Source organism: Amphibalanus amphitrite, unplaced genomic scaffold (genome assembly GCF_019059575.1).
Source record: "Amphibalanus amphitrite isolate SeventyFive unplaced genomic scaffold, NRLGWU_Aamphi_draft 001165F_arrow, whole genome shotgun sequence".
Taxonomy (NCBI): domain Eukaryota; kingdom Metazoa; phylum Arthropoda; class Thecostraca; order Balanomorpha; family Balanidae; genus Amphibalanus; species Amphibalanus amphitrite.
Window position 1 is genome coordinate 34,630 of NW_024882659.1, and position 25,797 is coordinate 60,426.

Below are 25,797 nucleotides of genomic sequence, written 5' to 3' on the forward strand. Positions count from 1 at the left end.
TGGTACGCATTATCTACAAAACCTATTGTCAACGTTCTAAGGGCAGCGTGTCGACCACATCCTCATTCTGTTTAATGTAAATGCTCACCAAAAACTTATTACATTACATTACAGAACTAGACAACTTCTAGCAAGCACCGACAACCTAACTACACAATCTGGTTACCCAACATGCTGGAAAGCAAGCCATACCAGTTACCACTAAACTCCCGTAAAACTTCACCATCAAGTCTGCTTTGACATTTAATGGTGTCTCTCTCCCGCGCCTTCCGCCCTGTACCCAAGTGTTGACGGGATGAGTGAATAGCTGACCAAATGAATTTCTGACCAATCCATGAACAATTCATTATCAGGAGGAGGAGTCAGAGGGATGAAAAATACAGTTTCCGTCACCGCACCGTGTTTTCAACTGCCAAAAATAGCGACGACACACAGCCGGGACACCCTTCAGCTTCCACCGCGGCCGCCAGGGGCGCCACGGTCGCGCGGCATGCACTCAAAATATACATCTTTAATCCACCGTATGGATAACGCGCGCTGGCAGCTCGGGCACCTCCAAAGCCGGATCTCTGGCGCCCTAAGCCGCAGTCGGAGCAGAAACAGCCGAATCGGCACCGGGCCGGGAGCCGCGACCGTCCGCTCGCACCGGCCATGGCCACACAGAACGAAATAAAACACTATTACAAATATACACACACAGTCTCACAATCGTACACGCAGCCACACTCGCCGGTCCTGCCGGCTGTTCGAAACCTGCGCTATTTACACGCGTTCGCCTCTGTGGGCATCACGTCAGCTAAGAAGCCGTAATCTACACGCGAGTCCCTGCGCACCCGCGCGGTAACCTTCGTCCAAGATAATGCTTCCACTGTCATGCCAGCGATGTGGTATAGATGTTCACAAACCGAGCTCTGGGATTCTCCCAGGCCAACCATTGCACAGCTGTACACAAAATTTCTGCACAGGGCGCGCTTACCTACTTAAACACCTATCATACAAACACGTCCACGAATTTACGAGCATGCCCCGCGCGGGGACCGAGTACTCTAGGGAGTGCCGCGGCACTCGGGCGATACACTACACGGCGTGTTACGTCGACACCTCACTGCGCCCCCGGCGAGCGGCCCGCGCCAATCCCGTCTCCGAGAGACGCTTCACCGTCCTCCACTAGCGCCGGAGCGCAGGGGAGGCGGCCGGCCCACCGTCCAGCTCCCTGTCACCGCCCGCACCGGCCCCTCAGCACACCAGATCACTTTGTACTGAAGTCCACCAGCGCCTCTCCCGGCCAGATATCACAAATAGCAGTTCCTTCTACGGCCGCTAGATGGCATTCCCCGCCGCCAGGCGGTTTCCCCACTCCACACTGAATGCGTGGCTTCCCCTAGCAGGAAGCCAGCCCATATGGAGTTCTAAGCATCACACAGGATCGCTCCTACCGACCACACGTAGACCGCACGTGCCGGTAGCACGTGTTGCCGCGAGTCCGGTACGTGTCTGGTGTGGCGCCGCGGACCTGGCTGGTCCACTACATGGAGCGCTTGAACTTGATGACCTCCTTCATGAGGTGCTTCAGGTAGGAGAGCTCCCTGGTCAGTGTGTTCACTCGCTCCTTCAGCTGAGCGTTGTGCGCCTCCAGCTGCTCCTGGTCCGTGCTGATCAGTTCCTGCTCCTCCTTCTTCTTCTGGCGATAGCTGCCGAAGGAGATGGGGAAGGTTAGCTGGTGATGTAGGCTGCATCACGTTCTATGCTAAACTTTTCACTTTTTGTGCACGTCAGAATGATGTGTACACTGGCACGCGCGCCGCTCAGATCATGTACATACAACTGTACACGATTAGTAAGAGTTTTCCAAGAGGTTATTAACTTGTTATACCTACATAAACAAGGATTGCTAATTAGTTTTTAGTCCAGAGATTCGTTAATAATTAGTAATGAATGAAAAAGGGGCTCTAACAGAGAAGCTCACAACTCGTAATCTCCTTCCTCCACCTTCAGCTTCACCACAACAAAATAAACGCAACGAAAACCCTCGGCAGCCTGAACAAAACGTAACAGTTAAACATGCGCCCACCCGGAAACACCACAGACTAAATACAACAACGTGCCAGCGTTGACTTAATCCGGGCAAACGCTGCGTCAGTCTCAAGGCGTTTGATGCAATACGGCTCGGGGCTTGCATCAGACGGTGTTCAGGCGAGCGTTGTTCGAAATAAGCCACAAGCCAGCCACAGGACAAGACGATAACGGTAATCCCCCCAGCATTTGCGGAGCCACGTCCCAAAACAATTCAGCGCGGGTGAAGTGAGTCAGGGAGGTATAGTGTGCCGGGCATGTGATCGGGTACAGGTTAGTGTGAGGAACTAACGGGAAAGAGCCTTCAAGGTGCGACCCAAGGTTGCTGGACAGAAAGAAGTATATTTCAGAAGCAGCTGAGCTGAATTGTCGGTTCTATAAGATTTGGTAAAGCGAGTCCAAGCAGCGGACAATAACACCATAGGCGGCGGAACGGGGAGGGCACCGGGGCACCCTGCCCCCCTTTGATTTTGGCATTTTAACATTAGCCCAATAGGCGTTGCATGTAAAGAATGGCCGACCAAAAGTCGGCAGTGCCCCCCCCCCCCACCCTCCCTTAATTGAAGGTTTTCCTCCGCTACTGAATAACACATGAGGCTAGGGATATTTATGTTGTCCAATGCCTGATAAAGCCATATCAGACGCTCAATAGTGACTAGCCAGAAGAGGTAGGTCACATCACACCGAGTCAGCCCACATACCACATCAGCCATCAGGTCAGGTCACAAAACGCCTGTTCAATTACACTGTCATGCCACTCGTCAGTTTCCACCACGTGAACATATCAGGTCAGGTCACACCACAGGGTCAGCTCCCCGTTCCCTCACTAACCGGGTAGCGGCCGACTTGTTCTGTTCCTTCTTGCGCTGCCGCCTTTCCTCCTCAGTGATCTGGCGGCGGGCCTGCTTGTCGTAGGGTCGGGGTCGAGCCTGGCGACGTTTGGCGGGCGGGGCCAGCGTCGGCGGCGACCAATCAGGAGGCGTCGCCATCAGACCACGTGACTCGTCGCAGCCACTGGGAGGCGACAGCGGCTCCGGCAGGGGCGGCGACAGCGTTGGCACCCAGTGGTCCAGAGACATCTGACGACAGAAACGGGAACTATAGTTAGAAGCGTCCGCCGACAGGTGACGCGAGCGGCGGGGATGATGCAATGGTGACTGTTATGACCGCGATAAGACGTCGGAGCGGTGCACACAGCACAATCAAATACACGTCGGATACCACCCGTATCCCAACATTGACCGACACTGAGACTGGCAAGGTTTGTGCCTCATGTCGCACCTGTTTTTCCGCAAATGTCGGTATCGCCGCCTGTGGGACCCTCAGGTCAACCGGGACGGGATAGAGAGCTCGCCAGTTCCATCGGATCACGCCGGGCCAGGCAGGCTGGCGCAGACACTGCACTTCTCCGCCAGACATGGCTGGGACCTCAGTCACTCCGTGGAATGGGTACTGAGATGGTCTTCCTGGTGGTCTTTCGCTGGGAGCAGCGAATCCTCCCACACTTCTTGCACGTTCGCACGTGAAGAACTCAACTCTGAACAATAGATCTTGCTCACTATATTCACAGTAAGAATGGTTCCAACGATACTGGCCCTATCCCAAACCACCACCACAGGTAGATATTGCTCAAAAGCTCCAACAATGTTAAGAAACTTCTTATTTAGCCGAGCTCCACAAAACTTGTTACTCTCACGTCTTCACACTAACTCTCAGGTACACCAAAGTACACCACTATCTTCTGTACCACTCGTACCACACAAGTACAACGCCACTACAGCGTCGGACTCTCTGCTCAGCGCGCAGCGGCGGCTCACTGACTGAGAGCTCGCGGTCGGTCCGGGGCGCCCCCCCCCCCCTCCGCCCCAGCCTGATATTGCATCAGACTGTGACTCGGCGCAGCAGCAGCGGCGGTGGCCACCGGGTTCCAGTGCCGCTGAGTTCCCGAGCTCTCGATTTTCCCGTTCGCTAAGGACGACAGTAGCAGCGGTCATGTCACCTCCCGTCCCCAGGTCTCCCTCTGACGTATTCATACGATCAGTGCCAAATGGCGGGAGGTCACAAAAACGGCCGACTAGAATCCGTCTGACGAAATCGGGAGGTCGCTGAGGGTGAGAACGGTCGGCCGGTGTGGAACGAACGGGAACGCGGCAGCGAGACAAATGTGGCATGCACGGGCATGTTTGGACTGCAGTGAACGGTGGCAGCAAGTGCCGCTGCTTGTTTAGGTAGGTAGTGTAACTTTTTATAACATATGCTTTTTTTTGCTCAAGGCAGCTTGGACCAAGACAAGCGCATTGCACGTTAATCTGTTTATTTGTATATTTGTTTATTGAAAAAATGATATATTACAGTTCTACAACAAAGTGTCGCTTCCTTGTGACCGAAAACCCAACAGTCTAATATCAAATGCAAAAAATGGCTTAACAAATTTAGTCCACCATTGATGCAATATTCGCACATGGACATGCTTTGTCCATGCAATCATAAAGTGATCCCCGCTGGAAAAGGCATGAGACTACCAAAACATTTTAATGATTCATGTCACTATTACATTTCTTATAATTAAACTGATAATAAATGCTTGAATATGCTTTATAGCAAGAACAGTTCCGGTGTTAGGTTCAAGCTCAGACCGCCCGATGACTTGCAACAACTGCGTTTGGCGACCTCCGACCCCACCGGACCCTATGACCCCTGATAGTGGCAGGTGGCCCCCTCGAGCACTGTCTGGCCCCCAGCCACTCGGCGACCTGAGTCGACAGTTTTGGATCGCCTTTATAAAAGCAAACTAGCACAGTTTTGTCCAACAAACCTTTTCCCACCAAGTGACTTTACCTAATTTACACATGATAAATGTTATTCAGAAATGAACACATATGCAACCCACGGGCGCGTGCTATCCCTCTATCAACATGCAATACACCGATCCGCATTCCTCGACAGTGATAGATTGCAGATATCGGGCTGCCACTCGCCAGCAATAGTGTCATAATACCTGATGTCATGAAAGTAAACATGGCAAGAACCAGATAGCACCTGTGCCACCTGCCCAAAATAGTACTGTGTGCAGATTGTCTTGATCTGAGCATGAATCGCGTGAATTTTCTCCTTCCTCGGCTATGGACCGTGTGCAACTGGGATCTATCCGACCCTGTGCCGTGTGCATAAGGCAACTCCCCTGTTAGTACCGTGGGCAACTTGCCTCTATCGCAGCCCCTTACCGCATGCATCAAGCTACGCCACAACTACCTCAGACCAGTACCGTGCGTAACTTTCGCCTCCAGTGTCTAGTATCATGCGCAGCTCAGGCCTGCACTCTACCCAGTACCCAGCTCTCAATTGTGCGCAGCTCGACTGAGCCCGGCCCCCAGCTTCCAACCCCAGCTGCGCACTAACCGCCGTGGTCGCAAGGGCGATTATGTAACTGATTTGGTCCACAGGAATCTTGCCAATGTCGCAAGGAAACGGCGGCTGCATACTTTTTTAGATTCATTTTATTCAATGAAAGTCAGCGATGCAACTAAATGCGCACTAACGCGAGATAAATATTATTTGCTGACGTTTAGCGCTTAGGAACGACGAATTCAATCAATCGAACACTTTTGTCACTGGTTACGGAGCGAGCGAAGCGAGCGGAGTCTTTACTTAGATTAACGGAAATTTCTGAGTATGAGCGGCCGGCCGGCCGGCCGGCCGTGCGGACGCTTTTGCGAGGCTTATATCTCAGCAACCACTTGACCGATTTACACGCGGTAATTTTTGTAGGGTAGCTTCATTCCTTCTACCAAGTATTGGACTATTCCCGATGCATGTGGGTGACCCCTTATGCACGTGCCACGTGCAAAACGAAGAGGTGTCAGTTTTGTAATTGTTGCAATATCTCGGTAACTACTTGGCCGATTGCGCTCAAAGTTGGCATGTAGGTAGGCACCCACTAGGCACTGCATATCCATGTGCCAGAGTTGGGGTGCTGCTGCACGTGCGCACGTGCAGGGGTCGTTTCCAGATCTCGAGAACGGCTGGACCGATGGCGCTCAAATTTGGTACACGGTTAGGGACCAGTTAGTAGGGTGCCGTGCACAAGTCAGTTGGGACCCATTTTGCACGTGCGCACGTGCAGGTGCCGCTCCCAGATCTCGAGAACGGCTGGGCCGATTGTGCTCAAATTTGGCACATCGCTAGAAACCGGTCAGTAGGGTGCCGTGCACAAGTCAGTTGGAGGTACCCCCTCGAAATTTCGCACGTGCAAGACTCACCCCCTCGCTCGCTCCGTTAGTCGCCCCAAAAGGCGCTATACTGGTTTTTACGGAGCGAGCGAAGCGAGCGGAGTCTTACGTAGAATAACGGAAATTTCTGAGTATGAGCGGCCGGCCGGCCGTGCGGACGCTTTTGCGAGGCTTATATCTCAGCAACCACTTGACCGATTTACATGCGGTAATTTTTGTAGGGTAGCTTCATTCCTTCTACCAAGTATTGGACTATTCCCGATGCATGTGGGTGACCCCTTATGCACGTGCCACGTGCAAAACGAAGAGGTGTCAGTTTTGCAATTGTTGCAATATCTCGGTAACTACTTGGCCGATTACGCTGAAAGTTGGCATGTAGGTAGGCACCCACTAGGCACTGCATATCCATGTGCCAGAGTTGGGGTGCTGCTGCACGTGCGCACGTGCAGGGGTCGTTTCCAGATCTCGAGAACGGCTCGACCGATTGCGCTCAAATTTGGTACACAGTTTGGGACCGGTTAGTAGGGTGCCGTGTACAAGTCAGTTGGGACCCATTTTGCACGTGCGCACGTGCAGGGTGCCGCTTCCAGATCTCGAGAACGGCTGGGCCGATTGTGCCCAAATTTGGCACATCGCTAGAGACCGGTTAGTAGGGTGCCGTGCACAAGTCAGTTGGAGGTACCCCCTCGAAATTTCGCACGTGCAAGACTCACCCCCTCGCTCGCTCCGTTAGTCGCCCCATAAGGCGTTATACTGGTTGGTAGGAGGGGCATTCCACGATAGATCGTACCACTTTTTTCCAATTTGACACCCTCATCTCTCGGATTTTAACGATAATTGGTCTAAGGGGTAATCAGGGGCTCTGAATCCTCCTGTAACAATTTCAGGCTTATCAGATGAGTGGTTTTTGAGTTATAGTGTATAACATGTTTTGGATCTTGCGTTGCAGCCCCAAGTTTGGCGGGCTGTAACTCTAAGACGGATAATCCAAATCCCAAATGCTATACGGCATTGAACTTGCATTGAAACAAAGAATAATATGCATTTTTAAAATTTTGAAATTTATATTATTTTTGATATATAACACCCCGAGTTTCTTTTCATTTGCATTTTTATGCCTTTGGGACCAATTTTTTTTTGGATTTTTATTTACTTTAAAACATTTTTGGATCATTTTTAAGTTGTATGCAAAAAATTAGGAAGGTGTTCTTTCTATAAATGTACTTATTTTGCGTCACCGTTATAGTCTCGAATTGTGATTTCGGAAGAGAGCCTACAAATGGTGTGGTAAAGCTGCCTAGTGACATCACTGGTTACTGAAAGTTCAATTAAAGTCATTTTTGCCTCATTTTTGCATTGTTGACCTTGCGTGACGTCATTCGTACGTCACTGGGGTCATAAGAGTTTTTCGTCAATAACTCTCGATCAAATTGAGCTAGAGAGACGGGAAAGCTACCAATGGACTCGGGAAGACGTTGCGAATCGAATGATGTGCAATATGATCTCATTCACCCAGCTTCGTGGCCTGACCGGACTGTTAACCATCTCTGTAGCGGCGCTGTTTGTCCAGCGCCGCGCTGGTTGGCTTTGCCGCGGACTCGGGGCGGTCACGTGATGCCCGGCGGCTGGCTGCCGGCTGGGCCGCCCGGTCGGGGAGCGGAGCCAAATACACGGCAGTGTGCTGACCCGAGGTCAGCGACTTAAGCTGACCTCACCAGAACAAACAGTATACCATTCGACGCGCCGGAGCTAGGCAAACACAAATGTCACCGACGAAAGTGCTCGGACCAACCCGCGCTACCGCTGTGCCGCCGTGATAGCCGGCCGGCCGCCGTGCCACCGCGGCGCCGCCGCCGCTCGCTGCAGCCGTCCCGCCGCCGCACCGCCGTCACCCCGTCCAGACTCAGGATGAGTTGTGAGGCATTGTGCGGGGCGGGGCCGCGAGCAGACGCGGCCGGCGGTCGGTACGCGTGCCGCCGACGCTGCCGAGCCGCAGCAGCGCCGCGGCCGCCACCGAGACAGAGATATAAATTAAAGACACGTCGTTTTAAGGCACGTAGGCCGCCAAGCTGGCGCCTTCAGCCACCTCCCCGCTGCAGTGCAAGTTCGCACTCGTTTTGCACACGTCTTAAGCATTGCGTATAAAATGTGGGTCACGTACGACCCCGGCAGAGTCTCACTTCGACTGTCGCGCTGTGCGCACGGACTGATCTGCCCCGCTCGACGCCTCGCCCGGCTGAGCGGGGACAGAGTACAGAAGCACGCGCGCAGACCGACTCTCCTGCGCGCAGCCGCGCCCGGCGGGGCAGTGTCAGTGCTTCAGATTGTACAGCGAAAGTGAATTGTGCTCCGTGTCTGCGTGTTTCATCTACCGGTTTTCTTCACAACTGCTTCCGCTTCTTGCTTCGCGTATACTTCAATAAATCCTCTACGGGAAATCTTCACGTCTATCTACAACTGTAAATCGCCGAATATCAAAAACCCAGGAGCTCACATAGCAGGCGGGCGGGCTACGAATGTCGCACAAACTCACCGAATAAAATACAGTCCACATCCAACCAGAAAAGAACTCCGAACGACAGTTTGTCGGCGACAACAAAGATGCTAAAATCGCGGCTCTATACGACCATTTGTTGCGAAGTTATCTATCAAAAACCGGACCCGTAATTTGGGTCACTTGAAATGACCTCAGGGGTCACCAATGAACCCGAGACCTTACAATGTGGTATCATTCAATGCATCTTATAACGGCGCACATGCTCGTTTTTTCCGCAAGGTTCTAGCTCCATTAGAGGCGTAACGGCGAGCTGGGGCCGTACCGAACCCCCGGAAACCCATTTTGTATACATTTAAATGAGGAACTTATAGAAAGAACACCTTTCTAATTTTTTGCATGTCGATTTTAAAGGACCTGAGGTTTATTTTGAAGAAATAAAAATGGCAAAAATTTTGGTCCCAAGGGCCATTATAGACAATTTAAAAAAATACTACGACTTTTTTTCAAAATGTACAGCTTTTCTTTCCAATTTTAAAAATACTGTATTAATCTTTGATTCATCGTTAGTTCAAAGCTGTTTACCGTTTGTTGCTTGCTTAGCTCGTTTTTGAGTTATAGCTCATCAAACTCACCCTTACAATCTGAAGTTTAGAAAATATTATGCAATGTAACTCAAAAAGTTTTCATCTGAGAAGTCTGATATTTTGGCAGGTGTTTTTGGAGCCTATGATTACCCCTTGTACCAATTTTCATTCAAATCTGAGAGATGAGGGTGACGGGCCTGGTACGATCTATCGTGGAATGCCCCAGGAGTTTCTTTCCTTGATTTTCAAATTTATGCTGATAATACGGAGGGGTGACAAATACCCTGTGCCATCTGTTGACCCCTTTTGATTTTATTCCTGAGCCACTGGCGAAAGGTGTTAAATCAATCATACTTTAGAGAGAATCTTACGAGAAAAGTCATCGAACTTTAAGGCATGAGCTAATGGAAAATGTCCTGAAGCCTGAATCCGTGAAATATCGAAACAAAGAAACACCCTGATGATGTGCTTCCTAGACAAGATTTCGCGAATTGATGTCTTATTTTACAACACTAAAGATATCTTCTGGAAAACGGTACCATTGCAAGAAAAAAAAACTAAAAACTACTCCCAATGTCACACGCTGCTCACTGTTCAGTGTTCATCGAACACAACCGCGACGCGTGGTCGCCTGGCGGTACCTCTGCGAAACAGTCCCACAGTCGCCAGGTGGCGGAGCGATCGTGGGACCTCCCTATCTGATTCACCTGCCATCTAGCGGGAGATTCTGTAAGCAGGTGTAGCGGCACAGCATACTTTCAGGCGTGCGGTACTAAGGACATCTGTCGGCCGCTTTACGAACTAATATCAAGCAATGTGGCGCAGCATAGCTTCAGGCGCGCGGTACTAGGGACATCTGTCGGCCGCTGAACGCACTAATATCGAGTACAGCGGCACAGCATACCTTCAGGCGCACGATACTAGGGATATCTATCGGCAAGGGCCGTAACTAACAATGCCGTTTTGAGGGAATAGTAAATGCAGCATCGATGGCCGATGCATTGTGCATTGTGCACCTTTACGTTCATTTTTTTCTTCCAAAACTGAAAAATCCGTGTTTTCACACACATCATGTATCGTTTTCAACATACACGTCGCATCAATGAAATGCAAATGCCTGTGAAAGCAGGCTCTACGCATTCTATATCACCAAGACATTGGATTGCTCTAGAGCGCATTAGCGCCTCAGAAGTCAATTTTGATGATTCAAACGATTTGTGAGCGAGGAGTCAGACATACGTTTTCCAGATGGTTTTCCGATTACACAATAACACCCGACATCGACCCCACCCCTAACTGCGTCTCTGCTGCGGCGTGTATCGACCCGTGTCAGGCACCGACGAGACATAATGCACGTGCACTCGGAGGTCCGCTAACGGAAATGATGCAACCACGTGCGCCATTCCCAGCTACTTAAACACAAGCCGATGTCCGGCATGCCTGCCTCTCCTACCAAAACAATGCAAATGGGAACAAGTGATGCAAAACGACTGAGCATGCATGCATGCATGCATGCACACGAGGGCTGCTGTGCCACTATTTGCTGGTGTAACTGCCGTGTCATCCTGGACCGTGTTGTTGTGGTGCGGACAAGCCCTCGAAAGCTGCTAATGTGGCTCTTCTTGCTCCCAACGGCTGACGACGTTACAGAAAGTCCCAGCGATCGATCGAACGATTCGCCCACAAAACAAGAACCAGTCGTGCATAATGCGAAGTCAACAGCCTCTCTTCATAGGGCGTCGAATATATCAAATATCGAGACAAGTGATTGGGTGGAAAAGCCGTACATTTTTACACACCCATGACACGTTCTATGCTGTTTCGTTCCAAGTGAACAAGTAAACGTCAGAGCCTCAAATGCAGTATGCATAATTACTCATGAGAAGAGCCATTGCATCACTGTCTAGGCTCCAGTTGTTCTGAAAAGAGCTCCTCTAATTTTAGACATGAGAGTACGTCGTCAAAATCAATGAGCGCAGAACTGATAGAGTAGATGATCGTCATTAGGATAAGCTAATCGTCCTGCTTATGACGTCAATGAAGAGCACTTGATAGCTTAACAAGTTCGGAAATTTCCCTTGTCCAAGCGTCACTATGTAGAACTTTCTAAACACAGGAAAGGCTAGGCGAAAATAGCGAAGTAACAACAAACAGCCGTAGCTATTGGGACTTATTAGTTATCGACACTCGAATAACAGGGACGTAGACATATTCTTGACAAACGAAACGAGTTATAAATCACACAAACAAGATTTCGTTTCTTCAGAGGTAACAACAAAGATAAAATTTTGTAAAAAAAAAGTTCCTAAAAAGGTTCCCTCAACTGCCCTTAAACTTTTCGGCTAACATGTCCTCATATGGCCCTTCGCTGCAGTACGCAGGTAGCATGCGTTAGCTGCAACTCGCGCAATGTATTCTAATTCAACAGGATTTAACGACTCGATAAGTTTATAAACCAACTCGTAACTGCTGGTAAATAATAGTCTAGCAATGGTACGCAATGCCTCATTGCCCATGCTGATCAAGAGATAAAAGAAGCCTGAATTTTGTCGTCAACTCTAGCGTTTGGACCCGTTTGGAACTGTAACCCGAACTGTTTTGAACTGTACCCGTTTGGAGTGTCTGTGAAACTGAGAGCAGGCCGGAGGCGGACGCCAGAGCGCCACTTATGAAAATACAGGCTGATCCCTGCCTGCAGGCGAATCCTCGATTTAACGGCAGAGGGCAGCACCGGCGTAGCGCTATTGTGGGCACAAGCCCAAGCCTCTGAAACCAGTGTCCAGTATGAACTGGATACGTGTCGAGACTAATGCCGCTAAGGGCTCATTCCAGTAAACCAGCTCTCGACTGACGAATCCTGACGCTAAAACAAACTACTCCATCAAATTCCACACGCCAACACCAGTTGACCGAAGTAACGATTCATCAATCCTGTCGACGTCAGCGAACCGACATGATCAGATACATTCTACAAATACCAGCCACAGCCAACCATACTGACGCACCCTCAACTCCCTCAACTCCTCTCCTCGTTCCCTCCGTCCTTCTTCCCTCTTCATATCCATTATCTTCATTCTCCTGGCCCTTCTCTTTCCTTTCCCTTCCCTTCCCTCTCTTTCCCTCAATCGAATCCCCCTCCCCTTCCTCATGCCCTTCCTAAGGTTGTCTAGCCCCTCCCTCATACTAACCTGTTGCGGCATGAGCGGGTCGGGCGACATAGCCGGCGGTGGCATCAGCTCCACGAGCGGCTCCGGGGCCAGACAGCCCACCGGGCTCCCCCCGGCGCTGGAGGCCACACTTCCTCCAGCCGTGCTCGTGCACAGACTCCCCTCGGGAGGAGAGAGTGGCGGAGGCGGAGTGAGAGTGTCGAACATCGGGGGGCTGGGCGGGGCGGACAGCAGCTCGTCCAGCAGACAGTTGGCCTCGCACGTCGGCAGGGACGGCACCGGCTCCGAGGGACCCAGGAACAGGTCCTGGAGGTTGGAGAGAAAGATCCGGTCACGAGATCATTGGTAGTCAGGTCATGCGATCATATGATGGACCGGGTAACCAACAAAGAACTATCATTGACATTCAGATCGTCATAGCAACACTTTCCAGGGCAAATTTCTGTCGATAGATGATAGGCAATCACATATCACGAGTAAGTGGTCAATAAGAAAATCTCATCACGGACCCATACTTATAAATAAGTCTTGCACATTTTCTTAGTCCCATTTGCGTCGGGTCCTCCAACAAAAAGTAACACAAGACATAACATCAAACGTGCCAACCATTTAGACCTACAAACAACGCCGTCTACCTATCTCATACCCACAATACACTCCATGCTGCGCTACCATACCCCACCCCATCATACCTGGAGGTCATCCGGGATGAGGCCATCCTCACAGGGCGCCTCCAGCGGCTGGTACGGCGGCAGAGGCGGCGGCGGCGGCGGCGGCAGCGGCTCGAAAGAGGGCAGCACATCATCCAACATAGGTGGCGACACCATCGGGAAGTCCCAGGCCTGGGGAGGCATCTTCTGATCGACCCATCCTGCCAGCGGATCTGTCGGGCGAAAATAGGCGGCCGGTCAGCATTGTGGAGTGACGACACGGGATCGACGGCGCCGGCGCGACGGCGCTGGCGGTCGAACAGTGCGTGTTTGACTGACGGGGGATTACTCAGCTAAAACGGCGGACTGTGTGAGGGTTTAGCTGCTGGACCGCGCTTGGCAGCAGGCTAGGTTGCAGGGGCTTCTCGGACATCCTCTAGCACCTGAGGTGGGCTAGGCAGGGGGTTGACAGCAGGCTAGAGGGACGACCAGAGGGTAAATTTGGAAAACTGATGAGAAGGTCGCACAGTATCAGAGTAATCAAGCAATTGGCACAGCATGGGAATGAGTAAAAAGACCCCAAAATAGATGTGCCACCCAGTCCCCAGAGGACATTCTTTTTCTAGGAAGTGTCAATGAAAGCGTAAAAGTGGGATTTAGCTCGCCTTCACTGCGTCAATCATCAACGGTTCCAATTCCAATAATCGCTAATTTGCACCAGATTCCCGCAGACGGCTGGGTTAGATAACTTCCGAACCACATGAATATCAAAGGTGCATGATACGAGTAGGTGTTTGCAATCCAAAGTCAAGCATAAATCCATCTCATTCCTGCCTACTTAAAACAAGGTCATTTATAGCCATATACCAGTATGTTCCGACTTTAAAGACACGGAAGTGGCATTAACTACGCAGCAGCCGGCACGCTACAGGTAGCTCAACATCCATTGCGCAATTACATTAATTGGGTATTATCTCCAGTGCCAGGCCACGCATTATCACACCAGCAAAACCATTAGTGAGCGCCCTTCACACTAATGCTGGGCTTGGCCCGGACAAAAACCGACATAAACCCAAACCGGTTCCAGGGATCCAGCGAGTTTTTACACCAGGGTGGAAAAGTATAACAGTCAAATCGGACTATCTGTTAAGGTTCGTTACAAGGGTACATATAGCGGAATATTCCTGTTTGATGTCCGTATCAAATATATAGTTTATGTAGGCACCAGACATGAGCATAGATCCGAGAAAATGGATCTTGGATCTGATCCCACGGATCCTGATCTCGGATCCGACGGGATCATAGATCCAGCTCTCAAATTTATCGAGAGATGCGTAGGGATCACAGATCCGAGTCTCGTGTTTTACTTGAGATCCAGTGAGATCATAGATCCTCACTTATTTTTTTGTCAACACAGAAATCCCCCCAAAACACTTGTTGCAACTCATAAACGTTCTGTTTTAGTGATTTTATGTGCTCGCACGTCATGATCCATAATTTTGTGGCACTTATTGACAAGGAAACCCTTTAAAACATGGTTTCAAATGTTGTGCATGGTGGGATCCACTCAGATCATAGATCCATGTTCTTGATTTATCGTCAGATCGTATGAGATCATAGATCCAAGATGAATTTTTCACGCCGGATCCGATGGGATCATAGATCGTAACCTGCAGTTTGCTTCGAGATCCACTGAGATCATAGATCCATCGCTCGGATCCATGCACATGTCTGGTAGGCACCTGTTTTATTATAACGCCACGGTCCACTCAACTTAATGGAGCCTCACTAAAAAAAAAAACGGGGCAATCAAATCAAAGCGATGAATGATTTTTTACAAGTGATGCTTACGCCGTCATGAATGTCAACAGCTGTAAAATAATAATGTTTTGCCTATCAGTGAGCTACACAGCAATGATACGGAATTTAGTTGCTTGGGTCAACGATAGAGAATCCTTCAGTTTAAAAAGAGTACGTGGCTCTGACCTTACGGTATAAAAAAAATATCGAGTCCTTCCAGATGTGTTACCCGTCTAAATAACATATCCAATCTTCAGACAATGTCCACAGCACATGCTATTGTCACTGGGTAAAATTCCTTGTTTTTCACACTCTAGTGCACGAAATTCATTTGCGACAACGAATGTGATGCCGAGATAATAGCATATTTTCTGTACACTTAATAACGGGGAAAAGTAATGAATATTCAAACAGTGATAGCACCACCAAATTGAGGAAGGTCAATCAAGATGTGGGGAAAACCAAAGATATCATCAATAAAATTGGACTCATGAATGAGAAAGACATGATAAAGGTAATAAAACCACGACTTTGTTCCATTTGATCTCTGCTTATCTTAGATACAGACATAAAACCCCTTCTCATGTCACCCAAGCCAGTCATCGTGACATCTTCATTATACCCATGGCACGTTTTTGAAGGCACCGCATAGTGCGCGCTACAGCCATTTCTACAATAGCCGGCCTCAGTGCCTTATAAGGCACCGCTGCGCCATATACGAGACCAATCTCAGCTCTCAGGCGAGCAATCGTTCATTGAACACCCCGCCCACGTCTCCCCCCCCCCCCCACCGGAACCATCGCAGCCGCTCCTCACTGCGCCACCACTACGCAACTGGAGTAGAGCTCCTCCAGCACAATTTACGGCGAGAGCCCGACTAGCGGGTGTCTGCCAGTTCAGGGCAGTTTTCTCCGCCCAGCAACACGCCCAGCCCAGCACAGCACGGCGCAGCACAGCACAGCTCAGCTCAAACCAGCGCTGGCCGACCAGTCATAATCGCAGGCACAATTCCCACATTTAGTGAGTAGCGGACCGTTGATCGGTGGTTCGGATTCGATTTTCGCCAAGCGAACGCAACACCCAGTGACAGGGCGATAGGAAAGTGTGGTTCGGAGTTTGGGAAGGGAGGATAACGATAGGTAACTAATTCGGAGGAAAACGGACATATAGGAAGAAAGGAAAGCCTGGTAGAGAGGCGGGATTGGATGGAGTGGTCGCGGAATAACCTTTTTATGGAGGCTTTACGGAGGTGCGTCATGGTTATCACTTATCAGGCGCCATTCTAAATTCGGCTTTAGGGTCGAGTACCAAAAACGAGCCGACACTATCGGAGTTGATAAGAGGGATGCACTATAAAAATCAGAGCTGATTTAAAATAAAAAGTAGAGCGATGAAGCGCACGTCGTAGATATGCGAGCGCAGATACTACTGATAGCTATCCTCGGCCGCTGCAGCACATGGGTAAGCTTGGATAGCCCATGTGCGCATTCAGTACTCATCACTTCAGTTGACCTGTGCCCCTTAAGTGGGCTGACTTCCCCATTAAACACGCCCCTTATATCGACGCTACATGGACAGTGAAACCCAGCATCGCAGCTGTGTCTGTATCGGTAACTTCGTCAATCCAAAACTGCGCTGCACACAGCTGTACCCGGCAGTTCGCCTAACCACGATGACTTGTGCTTCGAGCACTCCCCAGGGTATCGTGCAGCTGTGCACCGTCCTACAGTTCTTGGACCGCCTCTGGCGTCCCCTGAGAAGGGGCGTGCGGCCTGCCCGTGAATCACGACTCACGGACTGCCCTTATGACATCACACTCCCGGTAACCGAGCGTGATATCTCCCCAGTGAACGACGCCAGTCGTCCTCGCCACGTCAGCATAACTGCGGTCCTTCCGTGTTGTCCCTGTAGCTGAACTGTGGACTGGAGCCCAGCTGTGCGCTGGTAATCCCTACAGTATAGCTTCACAGCTGGGGAATACGCCCTGACACACCCCCACTGCTGGCAAATGACAGGGGTGTCGGCGCAATGGGCTTTGCCCCCGACTGAGAGGGAACAAACAATTGTCTGGTCGGCTCAGCAAAGTCCCCAACCAAGCGCAGAACAACACAGGACAAGCAAGATTTGCCGATTGTTTGGAAGAAGGTCGGATGGTAACCACGAAAGGATTGCATCCTTCAAATCTTTTCCATACGAAAATAGCCGAATTTATTCGAATATGGAGGGCCATAACGAATCTCACTCAACAACTTCCCACATTGGGTAGCAGAGCCCGGAAAGACGTCTCCTTCCCGTCTTATAATTACCAACTTTTATATCTCGCGCAGAAATAGACCCGCGATGACAGTTGCTGGCCGGTGGTCAGATGCCCTTTGTTTGGGCCAACTGCCGTCTGTTCTCAGAGGCTAGCAACTACTGCGCGTCTTCATTTCTCATAATTATCATAACCGACATAGCCTCAGACATTATTTTCATTTAAGGAAAAATGTCAAAATACGGTTCTCTCATGCATCTGTCAAGTTTTGTGTGTGTGGGGGGAGGGGGGAGTTAAGGTGTTGGCTTGCAATGATTTTGCAGCTTCAACGATCACAATAAATAACATCGATTTCATGTTAATTAGCCAGTCACAACCGAATAAACGCCGGGCATGCGGTTTCAAGTCCCGCCTCTCCACCCGACGGCACCCTTTTCCCGCTGACAGGGACGACGGAGCGACCTCAGACGTGTGCCAGACGCCCGCATCCCTTTCACTTGGCGGAGTGAAATGTTGGCGAGCCGCGCGGCTCAGGCGAGCCCTCCAGTGATCGATGGCCCCCAGCCGTGCCTTCCGTGGGCGGGGCGGGGCGGGGGGAGGGAGCGGGAGGAGTGACCTCGGAGACGGCCATGATGCCGGCACCTCGCTTTGACCCCGCTACGGGCGAGCCCCTCCGACGCGACGGTCAGACACCGACTCTGGCAAAATGAGCATTCCGCCCAGACCGGACGAGGGTTCGTGGTCAACTTCTGACGCGCCAGACCGAGCAATAGAGGAAACGGGCCGGCGGTGCGGGCAGGGATTTAGGTCACGAACTAATGGAGGCAGCGCATTCTTTCGTGATGGTATCATCACCAGTCGGCCGGCGATACTGAAGATCCCCGTCATAGGAAATTTGACATTTAAGATCAGGATGCTGGATAAATGAACGCAAAAGTAAAACAGGAATTAAACATGGAGCGTCAAACGAATGACACCCAAAGGCCAAAATACAAAGCTGCTCTAGAGTCTAGGTGAACTCATTTGGAGAAGAGTCTTTGAATTATTTCATTCTGAGCAGGAAAATAAGCTCGTTTTACTAATGGCCGCCCGTGGTTGGGTTAGTCACCCTTGGTGGTCCTTAGTAGCTCCAGTTCCACACTCGTGGTTACGCCCCCTGGACCGTGGTCGCCGGCCGCCGCCCAGCCGCCCGTCGACCGGCTTGTTGACGCCGTCCGGCGGCCGCCACCCTTATGACGTCACTGGTCAACAGGCGGCCCCAATCAGGGCCGTGATGTAAACTACACGGGTTCTGGGAACTCTCCACATCCAGCAGGAGGGCGGGTGTCCGTCATGAGCTTCCTAAGTCCACCACCAGGGTAATCACACGGACATTTCCTAGTCCTGGAGGACCGTGAGGTGTTATGACTTTATTTGGCAGAGGCAGACGATAGTCATTGAGGACGGGTGTTTCACCTCTAAAATTCTGCGTTTGAGCGCTCTAGCTGGCAATCTCCACCTCTCACTCACTTCGAACTCAACCACCTAAATCTTTTTTTTTATTTTTTTTTCTACGCCGCCACCCATGAACAGGTGACCAGGAGTGCCCCCTCCCTCTATCCCAGCGACACACAGAACCTTACGTTAACACCAGATAACTTAATATGATAAGCCGCGGCACTCCCAGCTAAGAGTAAGGAAAAAAACAAAAGAATGCAAATATCAGTGGAGTATGCATGCTGTTAATATAGTAGCTTAAGAGAAGCAAAGTAGTCACAACTGCAAACAGTTAGTGACTGCCCTCCTACGCCTGGTACGCCCACTGATGCACATTCACACAGGGTATTGTTAGTGGGAGGAAGGGATCAGAGGGGGAGCAGTCATACATACATGGTGGATGATCGTAGGTAATATTTCTGGTCAAATTCAAGCAGGGTCATTCACTGAGCCTCCGTAAAGCTGTCCAACTAAGCAGAGCTTGTTGTCAGACAGCCCACAGAGGCCAGTTCCGAGGTGGTTGGAGTAGAAATTAATGCACTTACAGCAACATAACATGACGAAAATGAGGGGTAACATCGAGAAAAATAAACGGAGAAGGAATACAGCTGAGAAGGAAAGACGGGCAAGAGAACTACCCGACAATTAAATGTCATTTTTACGTACAAAACACATACGTATTATTTATTTGCTTGAAGCGTATATTGATGAAAGCAAGTGTCTTAAGTGAATCAATCATACTGACTAAGGAAGAAAGCTTTGGATAGCTTTTTAATAATGAATTTCGAATTTGGTACCGTAGATAGTCTGGGAAATAAAGGTACCATTATTCTGTTCCAAACTCTAGGCCCAGCCCATGATAAAGTGTGTGTTTTATAGACTTTATATGTAAATGATTCTTGGAAATGTTTAATGGAGCGAGTTGTTCTACTAGATTCAGAGGTTACAAATAACTCAGCAATAGCAGTAGGCAGGCTCCCATTGAGTTTTCTAAGCAGTAATAATAACATTTGTTGTTGTCCGAGATCCCTAAGTTTAAGAAGTTTAAATTTCCTAAATATTGGCGAAGTATGTGCCAGTCTCGGCTGTCCATCGATAATTCTTACAGCACGTTTTTGAAGTTTTTCCAATTCGCTCAAATTAGTTGGGTATGTATTCGTGTAAATAAAACAACAGTAGTTAATATAACTCAAGAAAAGAGAATGATACAATAACAAAAGGTGTTTTGTGCTCAAGAGGTACTTAAGCCTATTCATGATTCCAATATTTCTTGACAATTTGGTTTGAAGTTTGGCTATATGTGTTTTCCATTTCAGGTTTTCATCAATAAATACACCAAGGTATTTAACAGTATTTGCACGAATAATTGTAGCACCATCTATTTGAATATCTAATTCAAAATCTGTTCGTTTATTAGCATATAACTGATAAAAAGTTTTATCAGAGTTTAGAGACAACTGGTTAGAAGCAAACCATTCAGCGACCTTTGGCATCAATGTATCTAATCTAGCTTGTAGTACATTGTCACTTTCTCCTTGTATGAAAATGGCAGTGTCATCAGCATATAAAAGTGCAGATATGTGCTCATCACATATGGAAATAAAATCATTGATGTACAATATAAAAAATCAACAGCGATCACTATTAGTCATTGCTGGCACCCTTCGCCGTCCACTAACCCCCCGCCACTCACACACGCAGCTTCTGAAGTATGTTATGACACACCCCGCCCCACCTCCTTATCAAGGCCACACGCCCAGCACCCCTGACAGGCACCGCTGAGCGCGCCCATGATCGGCGTTGCCAGGCGCCCCCCCCCCCAGTCTGGGTCGGCGCCGGTCGGGTAGGGGGAGGGAGGGGGGGGGGGGGTCTGGCCGGCCTTGCGATAACACCACCGCCGTGCCTGTTTTGGAGAGGCGCACTTTGCGGCTGAGTAGCGGGGTATTTCGATAGGGCGAGTGGGGAGCGGGAAACGACACATTTTTATCAATTTCACATTTCACCAGAGGGATATCAAGCTGACTGGAAGATTGGCTTATAAGGAATTCCTAGAAAAGGTGAAGTGGCAGGCACATTGAGAAGAATGGATAGCGTTGAGGGGCTTAGTTTTGTCATTTCCAGGAACTCATTATAAAAATCAATAAATCCTATTGCAAGCCGCCCCTCTCAAAATATTATACGCTTCTATAGGATTAGGCGCGCGCACCTTACTTTTAGTAAGACGCGCTTTATGACAGTTTTATTTCATATCCTGTACAGTGAGTGCCTTGCGCAAAGCACTGAGCTTCAGTAGGCGGCTAATATGATTTGCCGCAAAAAGTACTCGAACCTGCTGAGCTTCGACTAGAATCGTACCTAATTACCTAACAATATCTACTGGGTTACACCACAAAGATGTCTTCAAATTGATCAGCGCAGTCACAGACGAAAGGAACATTTTACTGTCTGATCACGTGCTAAGTCAATAGTGATGGGACGAAATACGCGCAATACGGTGCCCTTGAAGTTCACACATCCCAGGTTCTGAGAGAAAAAGGAAGTCAAGTTAAAATAAAACTGAAAGATGAATTAAATTACCACTATGAATTTTCGTAACACAACACCACGAATATAAAATAAGAAATAATTATTCATTTCAAAAGATTCAGACATCAGAGGAATCTTCGACAGTTTGATTCACACAACCCAATTTAATTGGCCTAGCACTACCGGTCTCGAAATTAATTAGCTCGATCGCGTTGCGTGCTATTATCGACTGTATCACCACCTGGGACACAGGTATATCGTGACAGGGGGAGTGGGCTGTTTATGACAGCACGTAACCGATACTAGTTCAATCCACTGCCAATGCCTGGTGGTCATCCGATGCGGACATTTTCCAAGAGTAAAATCGTGTAATTGACTCATTGTGTGCAACAATGTGGATGATATTGACACAAAAAAAGTTGACAGCTCTGCTGAAACCGTGCTGCATGACATCATCAGCCCCTGTGTCGCTCGAACGTGGAATGTTTTCTCGATATGCCTAGAATCAGATAGGCAGCAGGTGCAGGTCGAATAGGCAGCCCAAGCAAGTGTTTTGATTAGCCAGCAGGGATTGGGATGTAACCATTCGTAGAGGGAGCTGTCCTTACCATCATTTGCTACCTTTTCAGCCAAGATAAGAATGGCAAAATTTCACAAATTAGAGCCAATCAAAACTGATTATCGCTTGCCACCTCAATCACAATGATGACCGGAACTGGAGCTAAGGGCGCCGCCAAAATGCTGCTATGTGAAGCCGTGAAGCCCTCATTAAAGCACACCTTTCATATTGCCGCGGCAATAACAATTGCACACTCTAATTGACGAATACCATCAAAACATTTTTGTCCGGCCTCTACACCTGAAAAATAGCAGACCTAAGACATTCTCCGAACTTAACGGCAACTAATTAACACCTGCAGGGTCGCTTTGTCGACACCGCACGTGACTTGGCAAAATTCGCGACGGCAAAAATCGCACAAATCCCAAGCCAAATCCGGTCAGCGGCACAAGCTCAGAGCCAAGCTCAGAGCCGTTCGGCATGGTTCGGCAATGGTCGTTTCCCCGAGCGGGGAGCCAAGGTGGCCAAGGCTGACCGGTGTGTCGGTCGGTGGTCCGGATCGGGTGGTCAGCAGCGGACCGGGTCTGGACCAGACCAGACCAGACCGGACCGGACAGTCACAGGACTGGACACTGGACAGGTTAGAACTGAGCCTACGAACGCCAGCCAGCGCTGCGCTGAAAACACCAATGCAGCGACATGGTTAACGAACAACGCACTACGCAATCAAACGTCCAGTGAACTGGCTCAAAATATCTATGGCGCCCTGTCCCATGCTCCAGGCTCCAACGCCCTGCCTAAATTTAGCGCCCTAGCTCCTGCGCCCTGCCTAACTCCAGCGCCCTTCCTAGATCCAGCCCCCCTGCCTAACTCCAGCGTCCCGCCTAACTCATGCTACAGGGGGCTCATGGCAGGTCCCACCAAACGGTGCACTGAGGCACAACAGGTAAGCGGTCCAGTTCTGTCCCTGGACAAACATGAACAGCCTAATGCAGCCCAAACCGTGCCGCCTGAAATGGAACGAACTCACGATCCACGCGAAGGGCGGGAGGTTGTGGCACGATAGGAGACCGGCGCAAAACCATGTCAGCAATGACGAATAGGACTAACACGAACCCGAACCGAATCGAAATGAGTGTCTTTCAATCGACAAATCAAGGACAGTTCGTGTCAGGCGACAGGGCCCGGCTGATAGGATCTGAGGCGACGGCACGGAAGGCAGTGATCGCATGGACCGAATGTCAGGACCTAACCATGGACCTAACCATATTCCTCCTATCCCCATTTTAGCCAGCTTGTCATACAGGAAGCCTTGTTCACGTTGATTTAGGAAGTTACATAGATCCATAGTAGAATCGGTGTCAGTACTGCAGGAAGGCCTTCATAGTAGTGGAAGACCATATCCGCCACGGGTAAAGGACGTTCTACTTCTAACACTCGCCCAGTTACGAGAACTGTGGGTTCCATGTGAGTGAGCTCTGTTTATGATGTAACATTTCAGCCACAGCACGGCTCCATAACTACGTCACTATGACGTAGATATGATTACGTGTCGTTCTTTCTGAAGTGCAATGACTGAGACAGTGGTTGGGAAGACGGCTAAAGCCGCAGCCTGCACCTTCCTGCCTGCTGTCTCCGTGAGGACAACTTGTGACAAATGTGGCACTGACGAGGGTCCCGAGAGGACAAACTATGTGATAAAACCATCTCTCAGCCGCCACAATGATGTTGAAAAAATTGTAGGACGGGTGAAATTGTTCTTGAATGATAGTAGGACAATGTCAACTCCTCGAAAGGATTTAAGTGACGTGGATCACTGCCGTTGAGATAATGAAGCAGCTTTTTTTGCCGTTGGCACCGCAGCTACGCATCAACACAAGAAACGGATGACTAGCCCCTAGGAACATACAACTAGGAAGAACGTTCAAAGTTCGTCTCTATGAGGACACTTCGAGCCGAGCATGTGTCATCGGCTGACCGGGAAGAGATATAACGGTATCAAACTGCGCAGCAGACACATAGGGGATGCGATTCTACGAATCCATTAGGGAATGGGGACAAGTCTGTTTGTCGTGCGATATGCAGCAACATTTAATTTATCATCGTTTCATAGAAAAAGACTTAGCAAGCATGCAAAGTACGATACGTTTTTTTTAACTCTTCCCTACTCTACCCAAAAACTCTAACACGCACCGGCTGCCAAATATAACGCTTGCAATCCACTCAATCAACTGGCCCACTTAAAAGATTTCATGCAATAGACAAAGGTACGACTAACCCCGGGCATCTATCTATCCCTGTGGTATTTTGACTCGTCAGTCGGAGCCGCTATCTCTGCGATTCATGGCCAACAGCTGGGGACCGTATCGGTCGGCGCTCTCCGTGGTGTCATCAAGGGTCAGAGGTCAGTGGCCGTTACCTGCCCCCTACCGTCCGGCACTGGCGCCGCCAGCCTACCTGACTTCCTCCACATTTGCATTGTTTTGCTTAGCTACAGGGTGGGGCAGCATAATCGGGAATAAATATCAAACGGGATTATTTGGTCATGAATCTAAAAATATAGCTCCAAGCACTATTTTAGCAACATCCTATCAATCGGTCACCTTTTACCTATCCCTCATCCTATTTGACCGCCCTCGGCGTCGATGACCTTCTCAAGGCGGGTCCAAAAGCACGCGCATGCACGTGCAACCTCCTGCTTGTCCATGATCGCCCATCAGCTTCGTACCTTGCACTGAAGACTGTTTTTACTGATGATAAGTTGTTCATTAAACTTCTACCAAAAAACGCTCCATGTAAAGAATTTGGTCGGATTTAAATCGGCGGAGTTGAAGGACCAGAAGTTTTTGGTTCATCTCAGGTGGAGGTGCCCTACACAATAACATGTCGTCCTCACTGCAGTACCAGCACGGACAGAGTCCTCGTAAGACGTGATTTGGACCGTCAGTGATCCTCTCTTCCGACGGCTCCACGTGAGTCTGCCAGAGTGCGGTTGTATTTACCAGAGGTGCTCATTTTATCCGGGCTCGATGAAGTAGGGTGCACCACGTGCACCTCCCTTGAAGACCACCCATAGGTCCATCACCCCAACAGGATGTTTACTTTGCATGACCGCTGGAATATTCTCGATACAATCCCCTATATGGCATGCCATTCTTTTTTATCGTATTCCAGTCGGTGATAAGATTTTTTGTCGCTGAAGTTTTGAACATTGTTTCTTTTTAATATGCTCAAGTGCTTCTTCCTTATATTCAAGTGAGTCATCTTGTATGTCCTCTGCTAAGAGTTATTTTACGACGATTACGTTAACCTGTTGTCCTAAGTATCCCCACACAATCCTTATCGTCCGTGATAACACGTTGACCTGCCCAGCAACCTTTACGTGGAATTGCAGGGTTTTAAACAAAATGTTCTTGTTTTACTTGTTTAACATTAGTGTCTATGGGCGCGCGCAAAGCACTTGGAGCACCGTCGAACTATTTTGCTGCTCTTTTCCAGAAAGTTGCATGCTCATGGATGTAGTCATGTCAGATGATGCACAACTTTTGGGCGTTTCATTGCCATAATATAATTTATAAAAATAATGCCATGCCTACTCATGATCAGAGCCCAAAAAGCATTCCCGATTATGCTGCCCCACCCTGTATGCTTTGTTTTGTTTTGCTTAAGTTGCTGTGCAACACCTTGTTCTACTTTACTTTACTCAGCCCCGCTCCTACTCTGCTGTGCAATACCCTCCCACCTTACTACCCCGCCCTCTGTAGCACCGCCTAGCAACAGCCGCCCCTCAAACAGCGCCTCTCGAGACCCATCGTCCGTGGTTATATCTGCTCATAAAACCCCGGGCGGCCACCGCCACGCGCCGCCGCCAAGACACTAGCCAGCAAACCGCCGACTCGGACCATAACAATATACGGTAACTGAGGCAAAGGTGAGCCACTTTGACCCATTCGCCCGAGCCGAATTAGGGGTTGTTTGAGTG

The 25,797-nt window shown here is 49.5% G+C and overlaps 1 protein-coding gene across 1 annotated transcript in view; it reads right to left on the reverse strand.

Moving 5' to 3' along the window:
• Window positions 1-383: 383 nt before the first annotated feature.
• LOC122370746 (cyclic AMP-dependent transcription factor ATF-5-like) overlaps window positions 384-25,797 on the reverse strand; it is a 47,425-nt gene continuing 22,011 nt past the window's right edge. The window contains exons 2-5 of the mRNA XM_043346615.1: window positions 13,243-13,433; window positions 12,572-12,856; window positions 2,905-3,152; window positions 384-1,691 (exon numbers count right to left, since the gene is read on the reverse strand). Of these exons, the coding sequence (XP_043202550.1) occupies window positions 1,526-1,691; window positions 2,905-3,152; window positions 12,572-12,856; window positions 13,243-13,433 (890 nt within the window). The 3' untranslated portion in view covers window positions 384-1,525. The remainder of the gene's footprint in view (window positions 1,692-2,904; window positions 3,153-12,571; window positions 12,857-13,242; window positions 13,434-25,797) is intronic.